General features: G+C 37.0%; 1 protein-coding gene across 4 annotated transcripts in view; it reads left to right on the top strand.

The window, feature by feature from the left end:
- LOC131663944 (nuclear pore complex protein Nup160 homolog) overlaps positions 1–18,570 on the top strand; it is a 291,910-nt gene that overhangs the window by 110,888 nt on the left and 162,452 nt on the right. For 3 of the 4 annotated variants that reach the window (XM_058934752.1, XM_058934735.1, XM_058934761.1), the window contains one exon: positions 8,881–9,314. In XM_058934752.1, coding sequence (XP_058790735.1) covers positions 8,881–9,314 — 434 coding nt within the window. The remainder of the gene's footprint in view (positions 1–8,880; positions 9,315–18,570) is intronic. The other variant, XM_058934744.1, reaches the window with a different exon arrangement.

Raw genomic sequence — 18,570 nt, forward strand, 5'->3', positions numbered from 1 at the left:
CGAGAGATAACAGAATGTCAACAATTTCGTTTCTCGAATAATCTGGCATATTTGGCCCTTTTAAGTCGTTAGACACTAAGAAATTTCCACTTGAACTATCGTGAGAAGGACTGTTCACGAGTCACCTCTTTCATAAACAATACTAAAGAAGTGTTATTTTCCGATTTAGTTGAAACTCTGTAGGCTCGTCCGGAATCTCACCAGAAAAGAGAATAAAAATAATTTGTTGTCCTACAAGATTATTTTCAAAAATTGATTCTACAGGAAAAAATATGAAAGAAACGTATGTAACGTTTTTTTTGTCAGACTTCAAATGATTACCTTTCGATAATTTGTTTAAATAATTTTTGATAAATAATTGTAAATGGCAATAGAAAAAACACTGGTATTTTGTTTCGATTTACCTACGATTGGCATAATTAGTTTGGCGCTATCTTGCCCAGGTTTGGCAAGGGTCTTAATGGATTAAGAGAAAGTGGGAGTGACCAGTTTAACTTTCTTTCCAAATCCGAAATAATTGCAAGTTGCCATTTTGCAAGGCTTTATTCAAGGATTCATTCAAGATTTTTGAAAATTACGTACAATTTTATTTCATTTAATTAATGAAAGCTTATTTTCAATTTTTTAGCTTAGACGCCGTGTGAACTTCCTAATTATTGACATTCTGTTATCTTTCGGGGTGTATTCGTGGTCGACGTCTCTTTCTTCGTTCAATGATTCGGATTCTCACATGGTTGGGGTACCGAAGCCTCCCTGAGTAATTTTGACGGTCAAGGCCGATATCGTGCTGCAGCAAAATATTACCGTCTAGTTATTGGGTTGGAGAGGGGGGGGGGGGGCAAGATATTACCAGCAAGTTATTGGGTTATTAAAATCCCTTACCCGACCATCCCTGTGTGTAGATGAAGAAAATAATAAATTTGATCCCTACATGACCTTACGCGGAGGGGGAGTAACCGCACCCCACATAGAATACCTTATCTGAACGTAGAATTTCTCGTTCTTTCTGAATCCGGGATCTAAATTATAGGTTCCTATTAAAAAAAGGACTTTGACCTTCAAATGATCTTGAAAATAAATCTTAAGGTCAAATTCGATTTCTGGGAAAGGTGTCCCTCATTGTCCCAAACAACTTTTGTCTGAACAATTTTTTTGTAGAACGCCAACCGTAGAAAATTTCTGGATGGTTCCTTTAAAATGCGACACCCTGTATAGCATAAGTCAAAAATACAAAAATTATCTTTTTTTTGACAAAGAAATTTAATCATTATATATCAAATTCAACTTAGGAAGATTAAAATAAGAAAAGTGATTTCCCGAATTATGTGAAAAAAACTTTTTTCTTGAGTAACTTTGATTTGGCAAAAAGTTAGTTGTTTTCACAGAATTCGAAAAATTTTTATATTACTGTTCTGATTTGAATCTGCCCAAGTTGAGTATCATATAAATAAATGAATTTCTTTGAAAAAAAATTTTTTTTATATTTTTGACATGTGCGACCAAAAATAGTATTCTAGAGATGTGCCGTGTAGCATATCACCTGGGCGACACCAATGTATCGGATTTTCTATATGCATTGTATATGTTGCTTTTATTTGTTTAAATCTCGGTAGAGTTTTACATTGGGCAGTTTTCTGAAAATCTCATTGAATACGAGGTCTGACCGGAAAGTATCGGGCCTACCTTTATATTTTCGTGCTAGCGTTATTCTTTATCATCTGGTGGGTGGCATCCTTCAAAGTAATCCCAACTTGATTGAATAACACGGTTCGATTGATGTTTCCTCTTTTCAAAACAGTCCTGGAACTCACTTTTAGGGATAGCCTTAAGTACACTCGTCGCATTGTTTTCAACCGTTCTTTTGTCATCGTATGGGTGTCCCTTGAGTGGTTTTTTTAGTTTTGGAAACAGCCAAAAGTCACAAGGGGCTATGTTGGGACTGTATGTCGGTTGTCGAAGCAATGCGATATTGAGTTTGCTCAAAAACTGCTGCACAAGATTGGATGAATGCGCTGGCGCATTATCGTGATGGAGAAGCCAGTCACCACTTTTCCAAAAATGCGGCCGTTTTCTTCTTACTGTATCACGCAAACGTTTCAAAATTTGAACGTAGTATTCTTTATTAATTGTCTTACCTGTTGGTGCATATTTGTGAATTACAACACCTTCACAATCGAAAAAAACAATCAACATTGACTTAACACTGCTCCAAATTTGACGTGCTTTTTTCGGTCTTGGCGATTCAGAATGCTTCCACTGTCAAGATTGTTGTTTTGTTTTAAGATCATAACCATAAACCCATGATTCATCACCTGTAATAACTTTTCTAAGCACATTATCATCATTATTGTCCATTTCCAGATTGTCCAGAGCGATTTCTAAGCGAATGTTCTTCTGCTCTGCTGTGAGCAATTTTGGAATGAATTTCGCACGCGTTTCATTCCTAAATTTTCGGTTAAAATTTCTGAAATGATATTTTTCGGTATCCCAAGGTCTTCTTCTAGTTCTCGCAAAGTCATACGACGATCTTGTTCGATTGCAAGTCGCACCCGCTTAATATTATCTGCGGTTTTTGTCGTCGAAGGTCGGCCGGAACGAGAATCACTATCAACAGAAGTGCGACTATCCTTGAACCGTTTATACCACCTTTTATTCGTGCTTTGCTCATACACTCGCTTCTGAAGGCTTTTTGAATCATTTCAATAGTTTCCGAACTCGTTTTTCCGAGTTGAAAGCGAAATTTGATGCAAATTCGTTGATCTTGTTTTTTAGTCATTTTTGACATTATCAAAATCCGACGAACGCGAAAAAGGCACTCTAAACAAAGACACGCTGCGCATGAACTATATGTCCAGCAGGTGTCAGTAAGTAACCAGTAGATTTGTGAGGCTTTACTGCTGACGTTTCTGTCCGGTAGAGGTCGCTCGAACACTATGGCGCGAAGATATAAACGTAGGCCCGATACTTTCCGGGCAGACCTTGTATATTTGGAGTTTTTTTCTTTCTTTGGAATCTATCTTAGACTCGTTTTAAACTCTAGTATTAACGTGTACGTGCACCCAGGGCACGTGATGACGGTGGACAACGGAGTTCTCTCACCATCCGGTAAAGTCCCTAGGTTACGGCGTTTATGCCGTTGTGGTAACTACTCCTAAAAGCATTTCGAGACAGGGTTCCAAAAATGTAGAATCTGTGGCTGTACAGGGTGGAAAAGCGTGCCCGCAGGCATCGTCATCATGCGACCGTAACTCTATATTGCTGAAGAACTTAGCCTCTGTAGAGTCAAATACTACAAAAATTTCGTCATGTTCCATCAAACTAAACCATTTTGGTATTGTTTGTGGGGAGTATCCATAAAAGAAATTCACGTTTTCAGATTTGTTGAAAGTCAAATATAAAGAAATTTATAATGTTACAATCCATCATTGTATAATCATTGTATCATATCATTGGATAACTCTTATAAACCAAAATCCGAACGTCATAATGTGATGTTCGTATCACTTATAAATAAAATAATTCGAACTCTCGTAATCTAGCTAATGAGTAAGAATTTGTTTCCAATGATTTTACTCTAATTGTCAAGAAAATAGATAAATGAATCAAATATAATAAATAAGTAAATCAAATATACATAAGTAAGTGCAATATATCGAGGAAAGTCAGACAATGCCCTAGTTTCTTATGGTGCGAATTGTCCCATAAGCAGAGCTAAAGTCTTTCTTTGATAGGATATAATTCGGCCCAAGTTTCTTATAGCGCGAGATGTTCTATAAGTCGAGCTCAAATTATAAGGAAAGGATAGTCTTGCTTAGTTAATCACAATGAGAGAAAGAACTTAGGTATTAATCCAAGTTTATTCAAACTCATGCGCTCACCTTGCAAGGCTAGAAGTGAATGCTAGCCTGTGCAAAGGTAGGCCTATTTATACACAGATTTTCCCGCTTATTATTGCAGGAGAGATTTCATCGAAAATTCGAGAGACATTCGCGAATTTTGAGAAATAAGTTTTCTTAATTTACAAGTAAATAACCATTAATATTAAGTTTTTAATACATGTAAATTTTACAGAATTTGTTATTTGTTGATTTTATACAATATACAATTATCGCCAATAGTGTCGTCAAAAGTTATTAACTAATAAAGTTAATTAACGTGATATTACATTATTTACAATAGAAAATTATTAAAATTTCATATAACTTTATAGTTGATTAATTTTGGAAGTATTTTCCAAAATTAATTATTTAAATTAATTAATAACATTTGAATTATGACTAATTTTTCATATTTGTAACGGTTTTTTCTAATCTTAATATGCAATTATTAGATTAATTATCTAAGATTTCTAAATTATAAAGTTATCATTATCAAGTATTAACTTAATATTTTCGTTCTATATATGGCTTATTGTTTAAATAAATTATTAATTGTTTATTTATCTATAACAGTTGTCATTCAACTGTTATTAATGAAACCAATTCTTACTCATGTTCTATGTTTATTCACTTTGCGTATAACTTATTTACATTTTTGTAATATTTCATATGTTAATAAATAAATCAACTTTGCATATTGATATTCATTATTATTTCATAGTTGAATGAGATTTTTGTTATAATATTATTAATCTACATGCTAAAATCTATATAATCGATACTTTGTTATATTAAAATTATCTATAATTAACATATTTTTCTTAATATCATGAATCATTATGTCTATGTCTATTATTTTGTGACGTCACGCTGTTTATTTTGATTCGACTTTTATTTGTATACAGTCGCGTAAACAGTGAGGTAGCGCCGCTTAATGTATTGTTTTGACTAAACAGATAGATACGTTAGACTAGTTGCAGTCATTCAGTGATTTAATAAATAGCTCATATATAGGACCGTTACAATAAATACCACAATGTTTTATAAGAAATTAATAACAAGGTATTTTCTCGGCCAATGATATGGAGACCCCCGCCAGACCATGTTACTGACTGTTACTTCTGCTTAAACTTGAAAGGGTACAACGGAAAGAATAAGGATTCTGTTTCATATGCATGTGTAACATCTGTGACTTTACCAGTTCTTATTGAAACAAATTCTGATGATCACATCATAGAAATTAATAAATCAGAACAAGAAATGGCGATTGATAAAGATATTCCAGATGAAACATTCGAACTTGAAGAAAGAGAAAATTTTAGCTCATAAGAATCAGATGTTGAAAAAAATATATCGGAAGCCAAAATGTTTAATCAATATGAATTAAGTGATCTCTGCAGAGACTTGGGAGTCTCGAAAGATAGATTAGAGCTTTTAACATCTACGCTAAAGGAAAAAAAGTATCTATCTACAGAAACAAAAATTTCTGGCCATCATTGAGAGAATGTCCACGCAGAAAATATTTTACAGCAATGAATAATCTAGTCTATTGCCATAATATTGAAGAATCAGTACAAGAATACGGTATAGAATACATAGCAAGTGATTGGCGACTGTTTATAAATTAATCAAAAAGAAGCTTAAAAGCTATCTTGTTACATAATAGAATTATTTCTACCCCTTTACCAGTCACGCATTCTATTGTATTAAATGAAAAATACCATAAATTTTCAGTTGCTATTGCAAAAATTGAAGTACAATCAAAACCAGTGGGGACTTAAAAACATTAAAAATATTACGGGGATAGCAAACTAAAAACATTTTGTATCCTTGCTTTATTTATGAGTGAAATAGTCGGGCTGGAGATGAGCATTATGTGAGGAAAGAGTAGTCTTTGAGATAAGAATTAATTCCAGAAAAAAAAAATCATAGGTCTAAGTTTGATATCATCTAATAAGGTCCTACTTCCACTTTTGTATGTCAAACTAGGTATTGCAAAGCAAATTGTCAAGACCATGAGCCAACGAAAGTTCGGCGTTCATGCATATTTTTCAAATGCTACCTAATCTTTCAGCAGCTAAAATCAAAGAGGACATACGAGGGTGGTCCGATAAATACTTAGTCTACAAAAGAAAAACGAAAATTTTGGAAAAGTGGCGTTTTATTTTTCAACATAGTCTCCTTTTAGTTCGATACACTTGGCCCAGCGATGCTCCAACTTCTTTAACCCGTCTGAAAAATACGTTTCCTCGAGGTCTGAAAAGTAGGCTTCCGTGGCAGCGATTACCTCCTCATTCGACTCAAATTTCTGCCCGGCGAGTGACTTTTTCAAGTTTGGAAACAAAAAGAAGTCGCACGGGGCTAAATCTGGAGAATACGGTGGATGGGGCAGCAGTTTGTAGTCTAATTCGACCAATTTGGCCATGGCGACGGCGGAGGTGTGAACCGGTGAGTTGTCATGGTGGAAAAGCACTTTTTTCTTCGCCAAATGGGGCCGTTTTTTCTGCAATTCGACGTCTAATCGGCCCAATAATTCGGCATAGTACAGCCCTGTGACCGTTTTGTCCCTCTCCAGGTAGTCGATGTAGATCACACCTTGTGAATCCCAGAAAACGGTGGCCATCACCTTTCCGGCCGATGGGGCTGTCTTCACCTTCTTCGGAGCACTTTCGCCGGGTAAAGTCCACTGTTTCGACTGTTCCTTGGTCTCTGGTGTATACCAGTGGATTCATGTTTCGTCGACTGTCACGAAACGACGCAGAAACTCCTTCGAATTGCGCTTAAACAGGGTCAGACATTGCTCTGAAGTTGTCTCACGGTTGCGCTTGTTGTCCGGAGTGAGCAAACGCGGCACCCATCGCGCCGATAGCTTTCTCATGCCCAAAATTTCATGCAGGATATGACCGACGCCGTCTTTTAAGATGCCTACGATCTTAGCTATCTCGCGCACCTTCGATCGTCAATCTGCCAATATGAGATTATCCTCCGTGGTAGCCGTTTCCGGAGCACCTGGACGTGGCTCTTCAAAAATCGACGTGCGACCACATTGAAACTCGTTAAACCAATTTTTGACGGTCGCCATCGAAGGAGAAGAGTCACCGTACACAGCATCCAAGCGCTTTTTGATTTCGCTGCTCGATTTCCCTTCCAAAAACAAGAATCGAATCACCGACCGATACTGCTCTTTCCATTTTTCAAAAATCAACGGACACACTTGCTTTCACACACTCTCAATAATAAACTACAACTCCGATCCGGCTGAAATCTTGACAGTAACCATCGAGAAGGTTGTACTACGTGATAGAATATTTTTTTTGCGAGAGTGGCGCCACCGGGCGGTGAGGCTAAGTACTTATCGGACCACCCTCGTATTTAGTGGACCACAAAAAGAGACCTCCTAAAAAATGATGCATTTGAGAAGAAAATAACTGCAAAAGAGAAAGTAGCATGGCAAAGTTTTAAAGAGGTGGCGACTAAAGTTCTCGGAAATCATAAAGATCCTAATTACAGAAATATTGTTGGAAATTTAATACAAAATTATAGAAAAATGGGGTGGTTAATGAGTCTGAAACTGCATTTTCTCCATTTACACCTTGATTGATTAACTGAAAATCTCCGAGATTTAAGTCAAGAACATAGAGAAAGAATGCATCAAGACTTGAGTGAATTTGAGAAAAAGTATCAAGGTATCTAGGGGATAAATATGTTGGCAGATTATTGCTGGAACCTGAAGCGAAAATCAAATAATTCTAACTAAACAAAAACAAGTCGAAGATCATTTCACAAGAAACGAAAGCATTCTCGTTTAGAGTAGTACTTCATGAACAACGTAAGGAGCAAGGGGACTCGAGGAAATAAAGCACCCCAATGTGACAGCCAAGGGGACTCACGGAAATAAAGCACTCCAAGTGAATCGAGAACTTGCCACGTCCAGGTCGTCGATTCTGCGTAACGCTAAGAACAATGATATGGCTTAGCAGAACTTTCGAAGTGAAAGGAACGCTCTGCATCTATTTTTCTATTTTTCTCGTATTCAGCCTACTATTGCACAAATTTATACTAAATTTGAGGAAACGAAGAAACAATTAAAAAATAAAAATTTCATAATAAAAGAGCGACTGCAAAGATTAACTTAACCTTTACCTGTCATTGTTCAATGTCAAACGTACTCCCTGCATCTCTTTTCTCATTTGAATTCGAATTCAGAACTCAAAAAAATGTGTATATCAATTTAGAGACTAAAATACAATAAAAAGAAATTTTTTGTGAATGGCTTTTTTACTGAGAATGGAGGTGGTCCCTATAGGGACAACCTGCCAAGCTAACCGTTCGTTCTAAATAATTCGGTAAAGATTTATAACAATTATGAGATAAATCGACATTCAATTTGAACTTTATTTTCTTCACTCTTAAAAGGTTAATTTCTTTACAATAACCAAGCAACATAAAAAACATTTTTGATTGTGATATATTATTGTAAATTTAAGATGAAATGTATAAGATATGATCAATAAAAATGTACAGTAAATTAACCTATATATGCTTCGCAATTGTATTATAACAACAAAATTAAATTAAATAACGAAAAAGGACCATAAATATTTTTCAAATGAACCTAAATGGATGATGGAATGATCTATAATGATCTATAAGAGGTTATATGTATATAAATAACCTCTAAAATGTGGTTTGAAAGAAACAAACTATGGATTCGAACTCAGGGACCTCAAAAACATACGCATGAATTTTTTCACATTTTTTTGTAGAATTATGTCAATTTGATTTTCAAATGAGCTCGAACCTGATGTGATGAAGTTAAACCAACCTTCTCATTGTATTCAGTGACCCGAAAAACGCCCTAAGCACTATATCGCTCAGAGTGTTTTTTTTTCGATTAAATATTAACCTGTCTAATTTATTTAAAATTTATAATGCCTAAATGTAAGCTCATACGCTTATTAATTCTATCTTGATCTAAAAAATAAATGAACATTTGTTGCAGCTGTCAGACTTCGATTTCCAATTGGAACTTCATGGTAGACTTGAAAACATTGAAGATTTCCAACATTCGATAACCATATTACTTAAAATTCTGACATACAATTTAGATCCATTAAATGAGATAGGAGACGTTAAAAATACCCCAAAAACACACAAGTTATATTCCACTGTGAATCATTTTTTTGGGAGTCAACTAGGACTTTCAGTGATATCAAAAATCATGACACAAATTATCAGCATGAGATTTGCCGTTTGCAGAAATTTGTTGATTCTGCAACGAATAGCGATGGATAAACAGAAATTATTCGATTCCAGATCTGTTAATAACATTAAGTCATCGTTAGTAACTAGATCTATTGTATTAACTCAGGCATATTATGTACTAATGTGGATATGTGAATCAAATGCTTCAGTTACTCCTTCACAAGCTCTATTGTAAGTAAAATATTCTACAACATACTATTAATCCTTTTCTATGATATGAAAAAAAACTTTTCTAAATAATTGCTATGTCCATTTCTATTGTGAAATTTTTCAGTTAAAATCATACTATTTAAAATATTTGCTAGATCACTTTAATAGCTAATAAAACTGTGCTCATATTTTTCATGTGTTTATAACGAGCGGCTTGTAGCTTGTTATATCTCTCTCTCTCCCTGAAGCCATCAATAAATAATCATTTATAATTAACTATGTACTAAAAATTTATAAGACGTTTCAGCGCCGAGTAGACGTCAGCCAATTGATAAGTGACGAACTCTTCGATCAATTACATTGGCCGACAGTTTTTAGATTCCGAGATCAGACATAGTGTACCCGAAGAAATTTGATGCGCTAAATCTGAATCTGGCCTCAGAATTGATCCAACACTCTCAGTTTCTAAGATATTCTAACCTAAAAGTGTAAAAGAGACTGTTTTTCGCTGTTTTTGGACTCTTCTCACGTCGTTAATTTCCATTCTAGTCAAAAACTAAAAAGAGCCTTCAAAAGGACAAATTGTCTATTTTAAAAAACACTACCTAATTTTTTCAATTTAAATTTTTAAAGCGGAGATATCGTTCTTTGAAATAGAGAAAATTTGAGTTTTCAATGGTACTATAAACTACATGAAAAAGGATCTGAGATGTGTCAAAATAGTGTGATATTACTTATCACCTATTATTTGTATTTAGTTCGTACTCTCGTGGTCTGTTACGTTATTGAGTAAAAATTCGTTTAAATTGAAGTAATGATATTAATATTGAATTTGAAAATTAAACTTCTGCAATGAAATATATGTGATTGTTTGGAGTGAAATTAAGGATAGATAGATTTGCTCTAGTTTCTTATGGTGCGAAGCGTCTCATAAGCAGAGCCTAAGTCTTCCTTTGAAGAAGTATGTGGTCATAGCGTGAAGTGTTCTATGAGTCGAGCATAAATCGCAATAGGGGTAGAAAGGCTTGCTCAGCTAATCACAAGAGAGAAATAACTTAGATATAAGCTAAGCTTATTCCGTTTCAAGCGCTCACTTTGCAAGGCTAGGAGAGAATACCTTTCACCTGTGCAAAATTGAGCCTATTTATACAAAAATTTTAGAGCCATTTACGTAGGATAGCCCTTTTCACGCTATTTCTGCAAATGTGCAAAATCATTTTCTCTTGTTTACAATAATATGGACGATGGTAAAGAAATTTGAAAAAATACAGGATTTAATATAGATAATTCAAGTATAATTTGCACTTATCGTGAAAGTCGTAGTTAAAAGTTATTAACTAACAAACTTAGTTAATTCAATTGCGCAAATTTTACAATAAAATAATTGAAATTTTTTACATAGAAAAATAACTTATCGATTATAGACATCATTTTCAATAAAAATACTTAAATTGTTTAATAATATTTGAATAATAAATAATTTATATTTTTCGCCAAATCTTATAATGTAAATATAAAAACCGCTAATTAAAAATTATCAATTCTTACAATTTTGTTAGTAAGTACAAAATTAACGCTGTGATGATGCGTCATCGCGGTAAAATTGACCTACTAAACTCACGCGAGATCCTCTCCAGATAAGAGGATACGGACCGATCAGCTGATGCCATCTAGATCACACGCGCGCATATCCGAGATCTCGCAAAAAACATTTCTCAGGGTCTACCAAATCGACGTGCACGACCCTTACGCCCGCGCACAACCACTCGCGCACTCATAACCCGGACCGACACTTCTTCAGGAAGCCAGACAACGAAAAAGATCGCAGCCGAGATCAGCTGATCCGAGACAACTGATAGCAAGCTTGAGCTAGACTGAGAGAGGGACAACCGAGCGCGTGAGAGTGAGCAAGATAATCGATGGGAGAGCGATCGGGTGCGAGCGAGGGGAAATCGGTAGGGCTAACGAGCGTGTGCGTGAAAGAAATAGTTGATAACGACGCGAAACCGACCGACGTGCGCGACTTGACTAATCAATCGGTAATAAGATAGAGGTAGATCGACAAATAGAGTAAAACCGACGCTATGTGACCAACAAATAGGGAAATTAGGCGCCAAAATCTGGCCAGTAGTAAAATTGTGCGGGCTAGAACATTAAAATAGACGGCGATGATGACTGGGTTAGCAACAAAATTGACCAATCAGATAAAAACCCAACCTACGATGAAAAGGGGAGGTAATCGAGGAGACGCGACGCGACTCCGCGAAAAGCTGCGGCAGTGTTAGTAGAGCTCTGGCTGCGCGCGGAGGCCTGAAGAGACATAGTGACAGTGAACAAAGCATTAGTGATTGAACAAAGAGATAACCATAGTAACATTAGTATTAGCAGCAGCATTAATATTGACAGTATCAGCAGCATTAATAGTAATAGTAGCAGCATTAATAACCAAGGGAATAAGAGTGAGTATTTTTCTTTCTTTCTTTCCTTTCTCTTCGCGCCCAACCATAACCGAGACCGCTGTCGACCAACCCTAGTGTCGCCTGACCTTTGCGTAATCGCCGAATTACTCGCGCATCGACGTGAGTGCCGCCTGACCTTCGCGCGATTGCCGAATTACTCGCGCGTTTATTAGAGTGTTGCCTAACCTTCATGCAATGACCGTAACAGTCCGCGCATTAATCTATGCCGCCAGACCCTTTGTGCGATCCCCGAGATTGTCCGCGTATTAACCTGCGTCGTTTGACCTTCGCGCGATTGCCGCAAAAGCAGATCGCTATCGCGTCGCGGTTCGCCATCCGTGAGCCTTTTAAGGGAATTTGTACGAGGTGGACCGCCGTAGATAGGTTTCTTGCGCCGAACAAAGGGAAGCCGAATTCCGTTGAGGACGCGATGACCAGATGCTATTAGTACTCCCCACCCCCCCATTTCCCCCTTTTACTTCGACCTACGATATGACCGACCTTGGTCTGACCCGGGTATATATATAGAACAGATTAGTATTTATTAAGAAATAAAAATTTCCGCCGAAATTCTTTGTCGTCATTGACTCAACCTTAATCAACTTTCCGTATCCCCCGTAGCTATCGCGATCGGGTGCCCGAAGCCGGCGAACGCATCGACGCGTCAACGCCATTTTCTTCACGCGATTGATTCGTCCGAATTCTTCACTGCCCCTGGATTGCTGACTCGGCGCCCTGAGACGCCGCTCTGACGACCCGCTGCTGAGAAAAGAGTCCCTGCTCTGACATATTAACTAGCCGTTGCCCGTAATTTTCCTCGCACGTTGAATAGGACTTCTCGCTTCCTTTTTATATCTTATAGGTGGCCAGCGAGGCCAGCGTCAGGAGGAAGCAGCGAAGCACCCGACTCTTCAGCGACCAGAACCAGCCGATCTGCAACGCTACCCGCCCTCCTAACGCGAGGACGGTAGCTGGCGTCCAATAAATAATAAAGCTGCAACTATTGGCTAACTGCGCCGCTGGTGGCAGCTGAGGCCATGAAAAATTTGTATAAATCATTTTTCCCTGATCCTCTCCCGTCACAACGCTTTCGATTAATATACTTTTATTTGTTTAGATAAATTATTGAATTTTTATTTATTGTGTAACGGGGTGTAAATTCCGTTTTATTTCTTTGTCTTGTCCGATGCGCAGTCGTACCGGAATGCGCGTGGCGAGATTGAAACAATCAAGTTTTGTTAACTAACCGAAGATCAAGAGAGGACGGGTGTCAGTCAACCAACTTATTACTAGCAAAGACAACAATAAATTAATGTTTCAATCATACATGAGCTAGTATATTTTCTATGTAATCTACAATACGCTTGGCCCGTGCTTATGCGGCGCGCGCGACAATCTTACGCATCGGCATGTCGTTTATAGTTTCTCATGGTTTATCTTTGACGCTGCTAATATCCTTAAAACGTCTTATTGTTTGTTTGACAGTTGATCTTGATATTGAAGCCAAACTATTTCTAAAACATTCATTAAAAACATTTTTTACCTTAGCAAAAGATCGTTTAAGCATACCAGAACTTTGCATTATTAAAATTTGTATTTGTACTTTTCCAGAAAATCGCTGTACTGTGATATAAAAGAAAATTAGTAGAAAAGTATATGAGATCACTGGAAGTATCAAAAGTTACTCGAAGTCACAAATAGAAATTTTTAATTATTCCGAAAAGAAATGAATAAAAATTATTCCAGAATAATTAGCTCAAGTTTAAAACTAATTGCTCAAAAATTCTACTATAAAATGTTTACAATAGATATTTTTTTAACTATAACCTTCGCGGGAATCAGATTAAAATGTTATTCACATTGATAACGAACGGTGATTTTGACAAGCGTCGAACTAGGAAATGGCTTTCTGAGGTAGAATGATGCAATAACTGAAATATCCAATAGTAAAAGTTTTCAGGTTGGCAGTTACTCATGTTTTGGTGGTTACAAAATTCAAATTTCAGGTTAGTTTCTCATTTAACATGTAACAATTTTGTCGCGCTGCTACCTATTTTTAAAGGGGAAGGTAAGAGAGGCGTTTTCGCTCTGAGGAGTAGGCAGGAAAATAAGCCAATTTTATTAACACCAAATGACAAACCTTTTATTACCTTATAATTCCAACAAACGCGCGCTTATACTAATAAAAAATCTAAGCACCTTAATCGTACGTCTACAACATAATGCACCTTAACCGAATAACAAACTTATTCTAACACAAAGAAACTTGTAAAGTAGTCGGCGAGTGATCGCCTGGCTACCACGCACTTACAATTAAATGAAACACGCAATACAAATTATTGACGAAGAGGAATTAAACAAAGGTAGCCGCCAAGTGATGGCCTGGGTACCTCATAATTCGCGAGACCGCACATCACTGCGAGAGAGAGAACAACCGGGGGAAAGAGATAACCTAACCTTTGTTTTCTCCTCGATGATCCCTGGGAGGCGAAGATGGTAACTGCAGGGTAGGCTGATAGTCCGCTTTCTCGTCGTTGTCGCTGCTGCAGGTGGTGTGCGCTTTGACGGAAGGCCAGGGCGTGGGGTCGCTCAGGATGGAAGGCAGCCAACCTCTTCTTCGCAGGGAAACAATTCTCAAGATAATCGGCAGCACGAGCTGATTCCTTCTGCCGACTGACCTCAATTACTAGCTGACGTAGAATCAGGCCACGCAATACTTCCTTGCGGGCAGTGACCGCGCTCTTCCAAACTATCCCTACTTAGCCTATTTTTAGGCGGCGTGCGACGAAACGCTAATTGGTCGCGCGTCGCCTGCCTGTCTAATAACCGCTTAGTTCTCTCTCTCTCTCTCTTTCTCTCTCATTCTCTCTCTTTTTCTTCAACTGCAGCGTCTTGTTACGTTTTCCTTCTGCAACGCTCTCTCTCGCTTTTCTTAGGCTATCTTAGCCGGGTCTGGTAATTTATGGTGGCTGAATAAAAGGTACAGTATTAGACGCATAAAAAAAGTGCGCTTAATACTGACCACTGAGCCTTGCCAAGGGCAAAAAGAGGTAGGGGAACCGACGAGAAACAGGCAACTGCCTACTCTCGTCTTAAACAAATTGGTTGTTCCAAAATGACCGCCCTGGTAACACAAAATTTCTTTGCTCTTTAAGAACTTTCGATTAGTTGTAATAGATGTTTTGGTGGTTGCAAGATTTAAATTTCAAACTAGTTTCTCATTTTACAAAATAGCTGATTCAAAATATCTGCCGTGATATCAGAAAATTTGATTCCTTATTCAAAGCTTTCGAGGAATAGTTACTCGTGTTTTAGTGGTTGCTGAATTGTAATTGTCGAAACGAAACCTGGAAAAAAAGTGGACCTAAACTAACTTAATTTTTCCAAATATCCGGTAAGCTCTACTTTAATATTATTCATCAAGATATTCTGCCTTAGTGATATTTGACTTGACTACAATGCAGGATTGAATTGGAAAAATAAAGAATTATCTTAACAATAACTTGCTCTTTTTCTCTTCGAGGTTAAAACAACGGGATCCCATTCAAAAAACTTAATTTAACTTTCAAATGAATTGAAGGTCAATCCCAAGGTTAAATTGAAAGTCATCATTGAATAGTTAGGAAATAATCTTATCACTATTATATGAAGCATTTCTTCTGAAAATATAACCTAGACAAACCATAATGCAGTTCCGAGTATTCTTAGATGCGAAGGACATTTACCCTTTGGATGATCTTTGGATCATCTTTGACCCCTCATGTATCTTATACTGTTGGAAAGGAAATGTTTCCCCTTTTTATTTCTGTATGAAAAAAATGGCTATTTCCATTTTGAAAAATTAAACTTGACCTTCGAATGACTCTAAAGGTCTAGTCCCAAGGCCAAATTCAAAGTCACCAGTGAATAGTGTGGAAAAAATCTTATCACTTTTGTATGAAACATTTTTTCCTGGACATGCTTTTTTTGCTGAACATGCCTTCCTGGAACTTTTGAGACCCCTTGTATATTCTGAAGCTAATTTTTTACCTGTCTTGACGCGAATAGATATTGACATATATTCTATAGATTAAGAAAAGATGTACCCTGACATATATGTGTTGTGTATACACGTGTCTCAGAGTTCAGTAGCTCATGGACTATCAGTCATCTTTACGATGACCACTCTACCATTTCCATCGGTCTACATAACGAAGGATCTGTTGCAGTACTTGATTTGCCCTTGGATATCAAAATCACCTCTCATCTTCATCTAATCGGGAAGGTTCCCTCAACCAAGCATTTATTATACACGCTTAGCATCATCTGGATATTTTTGTATCCCATCTCATTAGAAATGCCATTCAGACCTTAACTTATTTCGTATCATATTGTATTCCCGTAGTATTTACTCATGTACACTGCCCGTCAATCACTTTTGCCATGCTTACCTCAAAATTAGGCAAACTTGAAAGTTTTGTATCTCGGTCGGAAATCATCGTATCACAAAAAACCGCAGGGCATTTTAAAGTTAATTGCAAAAGCTTCCATTTAAGACGTGCAGAGACTTAAAACTGAAAATATGTATTTTTTACAGTAAAAAAACTGATTAAAAAAATTTCAATTTTTTTAACCGCGACTTAAATCAATGCCAATTTAGAACCAGGCGGTGGAGGGCAAATTGACCGGAGGGGTTCGGAGGGTAATGTCTTTCCCTTTAAAATTAGCTCCCGCGGGGTTCTATCCGATGTTTTTTAACCGAGTTACGGCGTTTTTTGTAAAAAAATAACCTTTTTTTTCAATCCTCAATTACTTCGACTTGCGTACGTTTTGGAAAAAAATGCCAAGGAGAAAAAAGTTTTATTTTGTGCCCAAGAATACGAAAATAAAGTCAAAATAAAGAAATAGAGAAAAAAATTTTTTTCGGTTTTTTAGCGCATTAAAAAAATAAAGGAATTTAATTTTTTTTTACGCTTAGTTTTAGTTTTTTTGTGATTTACTACGTCCCTAGACATTTTAAAACGAAGCGTAAAAAAAATTAAATTCCTTTATTTTTTTAATGCGCTAAAAACCGAAAAAAAATTTTTTCTCTATTTCTTTATTTTGACTTTATTTTCGTATTCTTGGGCACAAAATAAAACTTTTTTCTCCTTGGCATTTTTTTCCAAAACGTACGCAAGTCGAAGTAATTGAGGATTGAAAAAAAGGTTATTTTTTTACAAAAAACGCCGTAACTCGGTTAAAAAACATCGGATAGAACCCCGCGGGGGCTAATTTTAAAGGGAAAGACATTACCCTCCGAACCCCTCCGGTCAATTTGCCCTCCACCGCCTGGTTCTAAATTGGCATTGTTTTAAGTCGCGGTTAAAAAAATTGAAATTTTTTTAATCAGTTTTTTTACTGTAAAAAATACATATTTTCAGTTTTAAGTCTCTGCACGTCTTAAATGGAAGCTTTTGCAATTAACTTTAAAATGCCCTGCGGTTTTTTGTGATACGATGATTTCCGACCGAGATACAAAACTTTCAAGTTTGCCTAATTTTGAGGTAAGCATGGCAAAAGTGATTGACGGGCAGTGCATATATATAGGTATATGAGGGTCGTTCAATAAGTTCATGTCTTCTCGAAAAATCGTGGTGTTATGGTAATATATTTTACACTATAAGAGAGTCCCATCTAGTGTATAAGAACGTATACAAAGTTCCAAGTCAGTACGTTGGTTTAGAAATTTTCCACGGTCATTTGAATTTAGTTTTTCATTAAGTAAACAAAATCATGGAAAAAAATGAGTTTCGTTTGCTTATTAAACATTATTTTATACAGGGATAATAAAAAAACTAAAGAATAGATCAGGAAATATTATGGAGACTCTGCTCCATCGCATGGCATAGTTCACTAATGGTTTACTGAATTTCGTTGTGGTCGTCAGAGCACAAGTAATTCTGAGCGTCCTGGCCGTCCAAAAGAGGTAACTAATTAAAACATGATCAGTAAAGTTCATAATATTGTACTCGTCGGTCGTCGATCGAAAGTGCGAGGACTAGTGAGGCTCTTAACATTTCGGTAAGATGCACATGTAACATTTTATATGACTGTTTGGTCATGAAAAAGTTGTATGCAAGATGGGTGCCGCGCTTGCTCACAGCTCTTAACAAGCGAGCTCGTGTAGTTATGTCTGAGTAATATTTGAGCGTGTTTCAACATAATCCAAAGGAGTTTTTGCGATGCTATGTTACTGTAGATGAAAAATAGATTCATTATTATACGTCAGAAACGAAAAATCAGTCAAAAATGTGAACTGGGCCAGGTGAATCTGCCCCGAAAAAAGCGAAGACGGTACGATCAGCCGGAAAGCTTGTAACACGTACGTTAATAATTTAAGCCTGAACAACGTTGCGTCACAAATTATTTAAGGGGAAAGGCTCGGAAGGCGCATTCGCTGCGTCGCGAAAATTTAACGAGGGCTATGTCATCCGGTAATATAGATAATCGCAATTTAATCAATTACAAGAGAGACAGGTTCGAACAGAATAAACTCATCAATTCGAATATTTTACTCTTTATTGCAACAATACTATACATTCGGCTTTTGACGTGTGCGTCGGCCGCGTCCGGGCTAAGTTCGTTCCGTGCGAATTAACGCACAGGAAACAGAACGTCACCTTACAATTTGTCCCGTGAATTCCGCGAGGGCGATGCGAATTCACGCATCTAACCACTCGTCCGCGTCCGGCCTATATGATGCTCGGAGAGAGAGAAATCGAGGCGCGCACCGATAAACCAAAAAGGGTACCTGACCTTGAGAGGGAGCGCTGCTGCGGAAGTCCACGTCCTCTGAG

This window comes from Phymastichus coffea, unplaced genomic scaffold (assembly GCF_024137745.1).
Source record: "Phymastichus coffea isolate CEN01 unplaced genomic scaffold, Cenicafe_Pcof_1.1 PCOF00003, whole genome shotgun sequence".
In the NCBI taxonomy this organism is placed as follows: domain Eukaryota; kingdom Metazoa; phylum Arthropoda; class Insecta; order Hymenoptera; family Eulophidae; genus Phymastichus; species Phymastichus coffea.